This window comes from Ambystoma mexicanum, chromosome 1p (assembly GCF_040938575.1).
Source record: "Ambystoma mexicanum isolate Mex_15411 chromosome 1p, UKY_AmexF1_1, whole genome shotgun sequence".
Lineage (NCBI taxonomy): Eukaryota > Metazoa > Chordata > Amphibia > Caudata > Ambystomatidae > Ambystoma > Ambystoma mexicanum.
This window is the reverse complement of record NC_090921.1, coordinates 61,492,490-61,506,176: the sequence shown is the minus strand read 5'-3', so window position 1 is coordinate 61,506,176 and position 13,687 is coordinate 61,492,490. Positions and strand designations below refer to the sequence as shown.

General features: G+C 44.8%; 1 protein-coding gene across 1 annotated transcript in view; it reads right to left on the bottom strand.

The window, feature by feature from the left end:
* LOC138566103 (zinc finger protein 436-like) overlaps positions 1-13,687 on the bottom strand; it is a 153,757-nt gene that overhangs the window by 9,829 nt on the left and 130,241 nt on the right. Inside the window, exon 5 of the mRNA XM_069643109.1 lies at positions 2,536-2,643. Within this exon, the coding sequence (XP_069499210.1) occupies positions 2,536-2,643 (108 nt within the window). The remainder of the gene's footprint in view (positions 1-2,535; positions 2,644-13,687) is intronic.

The window sequence follows — 13,687 nt, the reverse complement described above, 5'->3', positions numbered from 1 at the left end:
TACTAATAGGCCTTGTATCATTCGGATTGTTTACGTGCAGTAACATGACATACGGGGGAGTGGGGATATGCCGGTCATAGTGGTTAGGCGAGTGCCAGGTGGACAAGTGCCAGGGGAATGCATGCAGAGAGTGCAGGGGAATAAGGGCAGGTGCAGGTTTAGGGGCGGGGGGAGTCAGGGGAGGCCAAGTAAAGGGGTAAACGGGTAAGGGAGGGCCTGGTCCCCTGTAAGAATCTGAAGCAACCAGGTAGCCAATCAAAGGAGGCAGATGAGGACATTAGCAGGGGAGGGGGGAGGGAAGGAGCAAGAGAAAAGCAGTATCTTGAGAAGCTTCTGGAACATTGGGAGATCTGGCTGAAGTCAGAGAGCGGCACAGAGGTCATTCGAGAGAGAGAGGCACCTGCGGAGGAGAGATCTACCCCTCCACACTCGCTGCTTGGAAAAGCGTCTGATCTAGAGAGAGTTGGAGCTGCAGCCCCTGGGCTTGAGGCCAAGGATAAGTCTTGCGGTCCTGTTCTGGATTAGTTGAAGGGGGCGAAGGGAGGAGTTAAGCAGAGTGAAGAAGAGGCTGTTGCAGTAGTCCAGCCTGGGGAGGACCAGAGCTCTGGAGAAACTGAGTTTCTGGGGGAAGTGAGGAAAGGGAGAATGCCTCTGAGGAGGTGAAGCTGAAAGTGGACCTTCTTGGCAAGGTCTATGATGTGAGGAGAGAAGGAGAGAGTGGGGTAGAAGATAACACCAATGTTATTTGCCTTACAGAAGGGCGAAGGGAGGGGGCCCATAGAAGGAGGGAGCTGGGGACCCAATGATAAGGATCTCGGTCTTACTGGCATTAAGGCAGAGATAGTTAGCAGTGCACCACGCCTAAATAGCAGACAGGCAATCAGGAATGAGAGGAAGAGAAGGAGGCAGAGGAGGAAAGCATGAAGGAGAGCTGCATGTCGTCCGCATAACAGTGGAAGTTAGGAGAGAGGGCGGAGATCAAATGGGCTAGAGGAGCAAGGTAGATGTTGAAAAGCCAAGGCGAGAGGATAGATCCTGAGGGACACCAGAGGTGGAGAGTGAGATGAGGACAGAAAAAGGCCCAGTGGAACCTGAGAAAGTCGGTCAGACAGGAAGGAGGTCCACCAGTCCAGAGCAAGGTTTGTGATGCCAAGGGTATCACAGAGCCGATTTATAAGGGTGGCATGATTGATCGTATCAAAGGCAGAGGAAAGGCCAAGAAGGATGAGAAGGGAAGGAGAGTTGGAATCGAGATTAGAGAGCAAATGTTCACGAGTGTTCAGGGGTGCAGTTTCCGTGCCTCTAGCAGATGCGGTGTGGTGGATCAGCTGGAAGATGGACAGCTTCTCCATGAGTTTGCCCAGGAATGGGGTAATGGAGATAGGGGGGTAGTTAGCCAGACAGGAGGGGTCGGCAGAAGTCTTTTTGAGGAGAGGGTGCACAAGGGAGTGCTTGAGGAGTAACAGGAAGGATCCAGTGGTGAAGGAGTGATTGCAGAAATCAGCCAAGGCTGGAGCAAGGGAGGCAATGTTGTCCTTTCTACAGGCTCATTTCAGAAATCCCTGTAAATTATGCAGAAGGGACCTGTTACTTTTGCACTTTTGCACAATGAGTAAATGCTGCCTGCCATTTATGTAGACATCATTATGTCCGGGAGGTAGCGTTTACATGGATTGCGAAGCAATCCGCTGGTTTTTGCTGGTACGAAAAGCAAGTGGGTGCCCTAGGAATACAGGGCATTTACGCCAGCATGAAAATGGCGTGCTGGCATCAATACTGTTGCATGTATATGGCGGAGAGCGAGGGAGAGGCTAAGGGCCTCATTACACGGATGGCGGTAAGGATTTACCGGTACCGGTAAAATACCGGTACCGGTAAATCCTTACCGCCTTACTACGAGGTCCCTTTGCGGGTTGGGGGATTTAACGCCTGCTTTTTGCAGGCGTTAAAAACCAACCCGCAAAGGGACCCAGGGAGCTAATTACGGTACCGCAATTCCCCATTCCCATTGAGCCCTATGGGCCAAAAATGGGAATGGGGAAGGGCAATGGTGGAAGGGGGACCTTGGAATGGGGCGGTAATTCCCCTTTCCGCCAAGGCGGTGCCGGTATTTTACCGGCATGGACCAAGGCGCTAATAGCGCTATGGTTCTCCGCCATCCGTGTAATGAGGCCCTATATCATATGTCATGACCTGGCCCCCACCCCACCATGCAAAGGCACAAGGAGTATGTACAATACATGTGTAACCGTTTTATAGCGGAGTGTTAAGCTTGTACTTTGCGTTACACCTTGCTCAACATGAGCCCGTCCATGTCTTGACTCTATTGAATTGTACTTGGCCAATCCTACCTTCCTCACTGTGTCCACCCAGGCTGCCAACAGGTGAACCAGGGGTTACACTACAGGTACCTCTGTATTTCCTCTGTTGCGTAACTTATTGTAGAGGGTCAAGTAGAGTGAATGCGACCTTTACCCACACTTCTACAACTCCCGCCCAGGGCATCCTCACACTTGACAGACTCTTTCAACTCACCAGTAAAAGTGCTGATGTCATCTATTGCCTTTGAGTCCCGAGGTGGCAAAGAAGGCGTCATCTCATCTTCTTTTACAATGAAGGACACAACTTGTGCCATCTCATCTTCTAAAGGAGAAAATAACATCAACTGTAATTACTTTAATCATTCCGAAGGGGCTGCGATCACACACAACATATCCTCTGTGATGTGCACTTCTAACCATGGCCTTTGTTTATTCATTTTTTTTTAAAATAAGCACACAAACTATTATGAGAACATGATTGCCGACCTTCTGTCTCCAAAATGGGCCCTCCTTCCAACCCGGTCCAAAACGCCAAGTTCGTATGCTTTAGGTTTGTGATTCAATATTATGTATTTTAACTTCTGATGTAAAAATGATGTAATAAGAGAACATTGAGATTATAAATGTGAACTTGAAAATTATGAATTTCATCTTGAATCCCCTTTGAACTGTCTTCCCACCCATGTTGTCCCTTTGTGATCTTGGATCTGTCAGAGGGAGGTGTTAAAGTCTTTTACACACTTGCTAATAGTAATATTTGCAATTTACAAGCATCATTTGATCGTACAATTAAATTCAGGCATCGAAAAGTACATCACTTTAAAACCATCACTTTAAGCCGGTCAGATAGCACAACGAGTTGAGCGCCCATTTCTGACAACTGTGCAAAGCCTGCTGATGCAGGTTCAAATCCCGGCAGGCCCAACTCAACCTTTCATCCTTCTGAGGTCGATAAATTGAGTACCATGCAATACCATGCTGTGGGATAATAATATCAACTGTTATCTCAGCGCTCTGATGCCTGCGGGCTTGCAGCGCTATATAAAACTAGATATTATTATTATCTCTATTGTACTTAAATTCAAGCAAAATGTTCACTATCACCCGCAGTATTGTGTACATCAGTGATACCCAAGTGTTTTTAAAGTTGATGACGCATGAAGGTCCGCTCACGCAGCCAGTTAACAGAGGTGTGCTGGAGTATTTCTTCTGGCTGGATAAAGTTGAGAGGGCAACATGACCGCCCATCTCAGCGGCTCATACATGCACAGCGAGAGCTTGTGATCTAGATTTACTTTCACTTTGATATCAGGCTATGCACAGCAGAAAATGATCCCTTACTGACTTTCCAATACAGTGACCTATGCAGATTGCTTCCTCCTTGCTATGATGTAGACTTATCTACACTGTGCAGCACAAGTAGGATTCCTGTTCCAGGCGTGTAGTGTCATGCTGAATGATAGCCTGTCCTACTGGCCATATATGAATGTTGATACATGTGTGTGACTGACAGCTCAGGAGAATGTTGATTAGTGCTTGAGTGTGAATGTTTTGAATGTGTAATTTGGTGGCCAGTGGATGGTCTCTCATGTGAACAGTTTAAGAGTAATTGGAACAGAGTGTGTGTGTGTGTGTGTGTTTTTGTGTGTCCATTTATAAGCTCACCTGGACTTTCTAACCAACCGGGTTACAGCTGGTTGTGTCTGTGCTCACCATCTATCCTCTTTTGGTTACTACAAGGGAATACACGTGGTTGGGGTTTCTTGAGTTTTTACTGTATGGGGCATCCATCTGCATTCACTAATATTTGTCAGCCTTCTTCGCTCAGATGTTTGGTTATGGCAGATAATCTTTTTACTTTGTACTCTGAATGATCTGTGCATAGTTCCTCAAGAGTTCTGACATGTAACCTTGTGTCTAATCATGTCTAGGCCATGCTTAAAGTGACATTTTGAGTAATAGCACAAGCCACGATGCGAAAGCGTTCATATTTAGTAAAATGCACGCTGCAAGATTTGCTTTTGCAAAGTTAAAGAACAGTACATTAGAGGTTTTTTCAATAGTCTGGGCTGAGTGTCAGCACTCTTGAGCCTGGCACACCACACTCTCCTTGTAGCGTACCTTGGTGTTCAAACTCATTATGGTTTTACAGCAGACTACTTTGAGAGTATCCCAACTGCTTGAACAGTACTTCCATCACAGTATTTTATATTTGTAAACATCCAAAGCAAGAGGTCTGGTACAGCTTCTTCTGCTTCTGGTTGGTTGTAGAGACCATTCCAGGCCATACATTTGTAGCAGTTCTGGTTATAGTGATGCCTTATGTCCGATGCTGTCTGCGTTGCTTCTGCACTATCATTTGTACAGCAGCCAGAATCTTGACTTCTGGATCAAATATTAGCTCAGGAATTGTATAGACATGTAAATGATATGCTATTGGTTTTGCCTCTCCATGGTTACATACTACAAGGTGTAAATTCGTTTTTCAAAATTGATTAGCAGAGCTTGCTAAATAAAATGTACTAGCGAACAAACTTTGATTAGCAATCTTGTGCTGCTATTTTTAATGGCATCAGACGTTATTTGTACTCAAGACTAAAATGAGCAACAATACAAAATGTTTGTGTACCGCCGAAGACAAACATTAGTGAGATGGGTGTCTGAAAAATGTAAAGGTTAGCTGCATGAATGCACACAAATAAATAGATATGATAAAAAGGCTCTGAAAACAGTTATCAGTGCAAGGAAGGCTCTGTGCAACTGGGTGCCGTCAGTGTTTCATGGCAGTGTCCCGTATGTTGCATGCTTGATTCAACATTTGCTGTTTAAGTTCAGAATTTTTGTAAATCAAAAAGTTTACAATGTTAAGGGAAAGTCCTAGTCTGACACCAAGTATCTAGTATGGTGTTGCGGCAGGCACAGTAATTGTCAACTGCTTTAAGTGAAGAGCAGCTTTGATGTTAATTGTCAACTCCAGGTGGACAAGATGGACCTTGTCTGTCATTGATATCAACTGTTTTCAATGTAGCATTAAATGCCACATTTTAGGGAGGGCGGGGCCTCTGAAGGGCGTTAAGCCCGAGCCAAGTAGGCCCAAGAGCTGCTTTCCAGCCCTGCACACTCATGAAAGCAGTATTCAGTGCTATTAGAACCAGAGCCCCATCTAGGTTTTGTTTTAATGGAACCAAGCTTTGCCCAATTCATGCTTCCCTTACAAAGAAATTACACATATGTCCGATTCAAAATAACTATTTTCAGGACCTGGATGTGTGCCAGGAGGTGCACAGGGGAGGTGGAGGGTGGGGAGCGGGTCCAGTGGAGACGTGTCCTAGGACACCGCCTCGAGGAGAGAGTGAAGGGCGGGCATAGGCGCAGCGCCCACGCATGAAATGCGTGCAGCTACTTGCAGATTATGCTTCCATTCCCAGCCTCTCCAAGCAGGTGGTAATATATAACGTAATCATAATGTTAGAGCAAAGCGAGCTCTCGGGGCAAACTACAGTGGATGGTATTTTAGTAGACCTGTAGATGTACCGACTGGATGGAACTAATGAGTACTTTGCGTAAACATCTAATTAGCTTTGTATATCCATTATGTAAGAAGAAAGAAAGACTAAGGAGAGTGGATGTCGTAGCAGGAAGACAACTGGGCACACTATATGGAATATTGTTGTTTGGAGCCATCTCCGTTTCAGGGTAGCTGGTATAATGCAACAGGGTGATACGATAGAATGTAAAGGAGTTTGGAATCAGTTCATGAGTTGCGCACCTGTGCACAAATGGATTCAACCAGCAGCTAACTAGTTTTGCCTTCAAAATCATTTGGCAGTGTGAGCCTGCATATTTTCAAAAGTGTTCACTGGTCAATATGAAGCAATTTCCCCCAAGAAAATGAAATATAGTTGAAAATGTGAGATTCAAAGACACTAACCGGAAAACAGAGACAATGCAGTGTTTTACAGTAGCAATGCTGTAATTATGGATTATGTAGAAACAAATTACAAGAATGCGAGTGAGCAGTGCTTCCAGGGTAATTTAAATAGCTAGTTGTGCTACGCAAGTGCCAATTTAATTAGCAAACCTACAGAATTGCATAGCAAATTGCTATGCAACACTGCTTATTGTATGCCTTGTACTACATATCTAAAATGTTTTGGACCAGGAAATAGTGCTACTTCTAAGTCCTTATCTATGTTCCTGTCCTGGGGAGGACTGCTTGGAGTCTTCTGTTGGTAGACATGGTGTGTGTGTGCTCTCTCTTCCAGTGTGTTGGACGGAGGTTGTCTTCAACAAATCATAAAGTGGTTTCACTAATGCTGTTTAGTCTGTCATATATGATTACCCAAAGTTTAAAAGGCCAAGTATGGCCTACAATTACTTAAGCGTACGTGGGCTTTCAAAGTGAGCACATTTCCCTAGGATCTGTGGAGCAAGTCCCCTTCCCTCTTCAGATAATGAAAACCATAGAAATATGAATTCACTATGGGCTCTCTTATACTTCTTGAAACTGAAAATGTAGCCCTTAGCTGTTAGTGTCCAATTGATTAAGTCCACCTTCTCCAAGTGTTCCTCTAAGTCATCCTTGGTATAGTATATGTCATCTATATGTGTTCAGCATGTGTGTATGCCTTCTAAGAGGGATTGTATTCTACTAGAGAATAGCCAGGACTGTTTTTGTACCCCTGTGGGAGTCTAGTGAACCATATTGGTTTCCCCTAAAAGTTATAGCTGTGCATTTATAGCTCTCTGAATCCAGTGTGAACTACTCTAACAGTCATCTCAGTAGCTGCACAAACTTTCCCATAGCAGCCCTACAGATCTCACAGAATGGTGCAGTGCGGGCAGCCTCATGTCTTTCTAGGCAAGCCCATGTCACAGTGGCACGGCAGGGTCTACAATGGCTGCCTGTAAAACTTAGAATCAGGCATAAAGTTTTTATACTCGCACATAAATGTGTGAGGAACATGGCACCTCATAATCTCACAGCACGCCTTCCACTCCAGGTTTCTTAGGCCACAATACCGCACGAGACTTGTCAAACCCAGATTCAGGCTGCTAAAGGCCGGTGGCCGTAGCTTTAGTGTGCAAGGCCCACATTTGTGGAATCTGCTGCCCCCAAATTTGAGCGCGGTTGAGTTAATGGTCAAGTTTCAAAAAAGAGTTCAAGACGCTCCTCTTTAATCTGCCTCTGAACTAGACCTTGTCTGTCCGAGTTGCTCTGTTCTTTGGATCTGGTACTGTTGACCTTGAGTCTGCCCCGGGTATTCCTTCTTTTTTACCATTTCCTAATTCTGTCTATGGGCATGTGGCACGAACTTTTAATAAATAAAGGTTGTGCAAAAATCCATTCCCCAGTTACAATACAGTCTTATATTTTTATCTCTGTAGGTTATTCAGAAGGCCTGAACTATGCATGTTCTGTGCAGCCTCTGTATGTGTATTAAGATTCTAAAGTCTATTACCAACCGATATGCGCCATCTGGTGTGGCTACTGGAAGTAATGCTGTATTGTAGGGCCTTGTCTGTTGTATCAGAACCCGGTGATCTAATAACTGATGAACAATTACCTTCAAATGTGTTATAGCCTGTGCTTTGATTGGATATTGCCTCTGAGGCTTTGTTGTTGGGAACACTTGCCATTGCATGTGGAAGGTAATCCATGTCATTTCCTACATGATTCTTGTATAACTGTGCTGCACATTGAACACAGAACAGCCCATAAGGCTGCATAGGTGCTCACTACATTTTCATCAACTTTATCTGAAAAAGTTGGTTTAATTACCTCCTTCCCGCTAGGGTTTTCCTTAAGATATAGCCTGGGCCAATTAAGTTCTGCTAAAAGGCGATCCTGTGCCATATGCAAAGTAGACCAGAAAGGTGCCTCTGTTACCTTTGGATGTTCCCCTTCAAGGTGAATTGTAACTACATACATATTATTGTCCTCAACCGCTCCTCCTGTGGGAGTAATAACCTCTACTTTTGGAGTAGTAGGAATGTGTTGCAAAAGCTTCTTGTGTCTCTCTTTGAACATGGAGACTAGTATGCCAGAGTCCAATTGCACCACTAACCAATCCCTTGGATGTTTAGTCTCTTGTATTACCTTGGGAGTCTGGTTTAATGTCTACTACTGTTGCCATTGTCCACCCTCCAACACTGCAGTTTGCTTTCTTTCTGCTCCTCCCTGACAGGCATCTACTCTCCCGTGGGTGCCGAGCCCTGTTTATTCTCTTTCTGTGAAGGATAAGGATAGTCTTCATCTCTGTATCTTTGTGGCTGCCTAATCTGTGCCCTATCTTAAAAAGGTTACGTACTCGTTTCACCACTTCTGCCCTTAAAGGGTCTTCTATCCCAACCAGCTTCTTGTCTGGGGCCGATGTCATCTCTTTCTACCGATAGCATTCTGCTACTAAAGTTCTCCCTTTCTTCTTTGGCAGTGGCATACTGGAAACCCCTGCCCTTCCCTTTCCGCCTCTAGTTGAGAAGGTATGTCTGCTTGGATCCGATCTGGTCCCAGTGCTACTAGTAGGCTGTGCTCTTTTAGGAGTCTTATTCTCACTGGATTCCTTCCTTTGGCTTTCCCCGGGGGTGCGGCCTACTGAGGTGATCTCTGCCTCGTGACCTGTAAGTAGCCATTACTATGTGGCAAAACTGGAGTTTCCTTTCATGGTCACTGGGTACACTCCCAGCGGTCTGATGACTTCTTGTCTTACTGACTAACCTTTTATAACAGGCATACGTACTCCTACCATGGAATATCTGCCCCAGCTATTGCCAGCCCTAAACTCATTGCTGATTCTACTCCCTGGGAGTGTGATATCCCTTTCAGAATAGAGATGAGTGCTGTAATTGAAGGTGTCCCAATAAGAGGAAGGTACAAGCAGCAATGCACTGAAGCCCAACTATCACAGTGTTCCATAGGTGCATTACAACCTGCTGGCATTATGATTGCCAACGCCCCCTCTCTTGAGGGGTGATCTGAGGGTTATCTGCATTTAGCTGGCTCAATTGACTGGAATACCATCTAGGGTTGTCCTTCTGCCTTGTGGGGCAAGTGCCAATAAGGCTTTGAGGGACTGGAATGGAAGTGTTCCTTTCTCCCCTGCCATTACTGGTCTGGGTGCTGCGGGAGCAGTTCCCAAGGCTCTATATTCTACAGCTTAAGATCAGACAGTGTCAGAATATCTTACCAGAATGTCATAGTACTCCCGGGTGTATGGGCCATTTGTCACTGGCCCTCATTACGACCCTGGCGGAGGACCATGGTGCAATTTGCACCATGGTCCATGGCGCAGAGCTACCAACTCCGCCATGGGGGTTGGCGGACTTACCGCCCCATTCCGACCTTGGCGGGGCGGTAAGTCCCCAATCCCCATTTGCCCTTCCACATTCCCATTTTTGCCCCATAGGGTATAATGGGAGTGGGGAAGGCGTTAATTACGCCACCGTAAATTACGGTGGCGTAATTAACAACAGGTCCCGTAGCGCCATGGATTTTTCCGCCCGGAAAAACCAGGCGAAAAAATCGCCATGGCGCTACAGGAACTCGTAGTCTGGCGGAAAGGTACGCCATGCATTACGCTGGCGTAAAACCCTTTCCGCCAGGGTCGTAATGAGGGCCACTGTGTTTTGGTGGAACCTAAGGATGTGTTCTAAGGTTAACCCTTTTATACCAAAAGGACCATTTCTAGCCCTTGTGGTGAAACACGTCAGGCCCCCTTGAAACCAGTTCTGGTGGTCTACCTGCTGCAAGGCTACTTCAGGATACCCATATGGTACGTATCATATTTGATTTAGATCCCTCCTAATGTGTAGGATCTTAAACAAGTCTCCTGGCTTGGTACCAGGTGTCTTCATATATGTGAACAGGGTTTCCCCTGTCAATCCTCCAGGCATAGCAACTGTGAAGTTGGTGTTGATATCTAGAACACCTCCTTCCTGTACCTACCCCGTTACTGCACAGTGGCAGTTCACAGGTATAGGGACATCATGTATTTAGACATTATATTACATTTGAGCTAGATAGCTGTCAAGAGTATTTGCTTGAAAAGACACCCTGCTCTTTACTAGAGTACTTTAAGCTATTTGTTAGACACCCTGATCTTCACTAGAGTGTATATCATTCTTTGTATTGCCAGTAGGGGTGTCACAGTATTAGTTTTATGGCGGTACGATAACCTTCTTGCCAAATGACGGTATATCATGGTGATCGTGGTATAGCAAGTGGAGTTAACTAATATTAACAAATATTTTCTTTAAAAGGTCATAAATTGTCAGATTTATCATCACAAACAAAACCAGGCACCCAGGGCCAGAAATAGGCTTTTCAACATACTTTCCACTGAAATGCCACCCCTTGCTTCCACCAAACACAAAAACACACGTGTGTAGAGGAGGAGAGGGGGGGACCCTGCTGTGACTGGTAAAGCAAACTTAATAGCTTTTCTTAAGTGGTCATTTAGGCTTTTAGCTCCCCCACCGGTTGCCATCTTGATCATCTGCATGCCAGAGATCAATGGAGGCTGATTGCAGTATGCGCTTGTGTGCAGACACACACATGCACTCTCTCTCTTTAAGTTACAGCCTTTAGTTTACTTAAGGGCCAAAAGGTGTTCAGTAATCACGGACATGTTACCCTTTGGTATGGCAGCAGGGAATACCCGCAGAGATGAGTGAATTTCGCGCTGTGACTTATTATATGTAAATTCAATGATAGAACCAGGGAAATCCCCCATTGTCAGATGTTTAGAAAACATTATCCATTATAAATATATAAACCCCAAAGCCGCCAACCCAAAGTAAATCCTTTTCCTTCTTGGCACTGTATTTATTATTCCTATTGCTAACATATTGATTTTGTGTCAGCCACGTGTGATCTACGGAATGGCACTAAAAACTGCTCCAACTGAAACTACTTGTAATATTTCACCCCCATTGCTCTGGATACTTCATATTGAATGTAGAATATGTCCTGGCTGCTTCAGTCCAGTGCCATATGTAGAAGACTGGTATGTGAAGGATCAAGCGAAGCAACAACACTAGTGCCAATGTGCAAATCTACACAAAGGACAGGGGGGGCAGTTTATTTACTTGCAAAAAGCACTGATAGGCCCAGTGTTCACACAGTCTACATAAAAGTGGCCCACAGTTACAAATGGGAATTAATTCCTTTTGGAACACTGTTTGAATAGTACCTAAGGGGGACATTTTTGATAAAATGTGATGCAAATAGTACATTTAAAAGAATATTTATTCAGCAACAGTGGTCAAAACTATTAGCCTCATAGTGAAGTCACGCATCAAACTGGCCCACTTTGGCCAAAAAAGTGCCCCACGTTGACCCAAAAAAACTGGCCCACCCAAGCATTTTGCGTTTTTGGTTCGCCCATGGGCCTATTGCCCTAATGGCCAGTCCATGTCTGGTCTGCAGAACTAAAGTTGTTTGTGGACATTCATCAGAAGGGCATCCAGTTCATTCCCCCTTTCAATTCTGGGATGTGTAGTTCCCCATCTTTCGAATTGGTGGGAAAACTACAAATCCCAGAATTCTAAGCTAAAACAGAACTGGATGGCTATCCGATCCATGACCATGAGAAACTTAAGTTCCTTGAATCTAAACCTTTGGGAGAGTAATTCGATATGCATGACTTCACTGGGCGTCTTTTTTTTTTTACAATTTGCACAGCCAGAGCAAGAGCTGTTAAAATGTGTGTTTGCTCAGTGCAGTAGGACCTTTACTTACTGAACTAATGGCACATGATGCCGGGCCAGGCTGATTCGATACATTTATGCTCCTGCTGGCTGAGTGGTTGCTAAGCAAAGTGCTCCTGGCTCCACTGTTTTGTAAGTCACTGAAAGTTGTATTACATTTGTTTACATACGAACAAAAGGAAAAATAAAATGCTCACTTTCAGTTGGAGCCCTCAGCTCACCCTCGTGACGTCCCTGTGGTCTTGCTAATTGCAAATTGAAAATCGGGAAATCACCATAGAAGATCTGACCTGTAGCGTGTAGCAGCATGACTGTGTGAAAACGTTTAAAATCAGTATGCTGCCTTTAAAATAAATAATGCCTGAAACAAAATAACGTTCTAGTTTGCCCATGAAATCCAGGTCTGGTGGAGTCTATGAACTGGAGTCTCAGGTATGCGTATAGAGGCAGTCAATCAGCTCATCGTTAACAGCTTTGAATGGGGAACACAAAGGATCAAGCACTGGGCAGCTTTCAACACAATTTGCGCAGTCGTCTGATGTTTCACCCGCCTCTACTGATCACAGAGAAAGAGCGGTCACAGCAGCAAAACAGCATTTACTAATGTGGCCTCGCTTTCCCTATGCTCTTGTCTGCCAAACAAGGCCCCCTTGGCAGACGGCACATCCAACAGTGCAAGACCAAGACTGCGCAGCACTTGCTTATTGCACCCTTTCCAAATCAGATTGAAAAGCACACTTAACGGTATAAAGGGTATACCGGTATAAACAATGAGACGGTTATTATTGTTCAATTAAGCTGTTCACGGTATCTTTAACGGTATACCGTTATACCATTACATCCCTAATTGCCAGGCCTCTAGCAATCCCCCTCATCAGTAGCCAAGTGGGTAGCATATTATTAGGGTGTAGGAGAGGGTGTGTAGTGGTCCACCCAGGGATGCCAAAGTGGCGTGCTTCGTATCACCCTTACCTCCAGAGCCTTACCTTTAACCCCAGGCGTGGGTCCAAAACCGACCCACCCCCTAGCAGACACTGCGGTAGGAGTATAGGTAGGGAAATGCATAAACCTGTCACTGCTCCTCTGTAATTAGAACAACTCCCTGCAGTGGATGGCTGCTACTCATTCATCAGCACAGGAAGGGTTTACCAAAGTCACATATATTTTTATTGATAGACCACTGCTCACACCATCCAGTAACTCTTCATATGTATATTAAAAGACATGTACAACACATAAAACATCAATACACAATGCTTTTAGATAGATGCCCCGTTCTTTAAGTTCATTCTCAGTACTTCTTACTCAAAAATGAACACTCAATGAATGCTTCTTACACTCACCTAAAAGATAAATCTTTAAAGTATGAGAAATTTGTAAAAAAGAAACATTGCCATTATTATCTTCACTATACACAACAAACTTAAAATGCAAAACGTCATTCATGAAAAAGTTGAAATCATTGACAATGCCTCTACCTCATCACGAGTTGGGCAGAGCAGTAAAATGCAGCATTAATGCTATTACTGCCACATTTACCACTCTGCCCAATCTCGAGTTGGGCTGAAAGTGGGAGTTTTACCTCCAGCCTTTTGCTGGAGGTAAAAATCTCCCCCTTCTGCCTGTTTTCAGTGCTATTAGCGTGGCACTAATTGCGC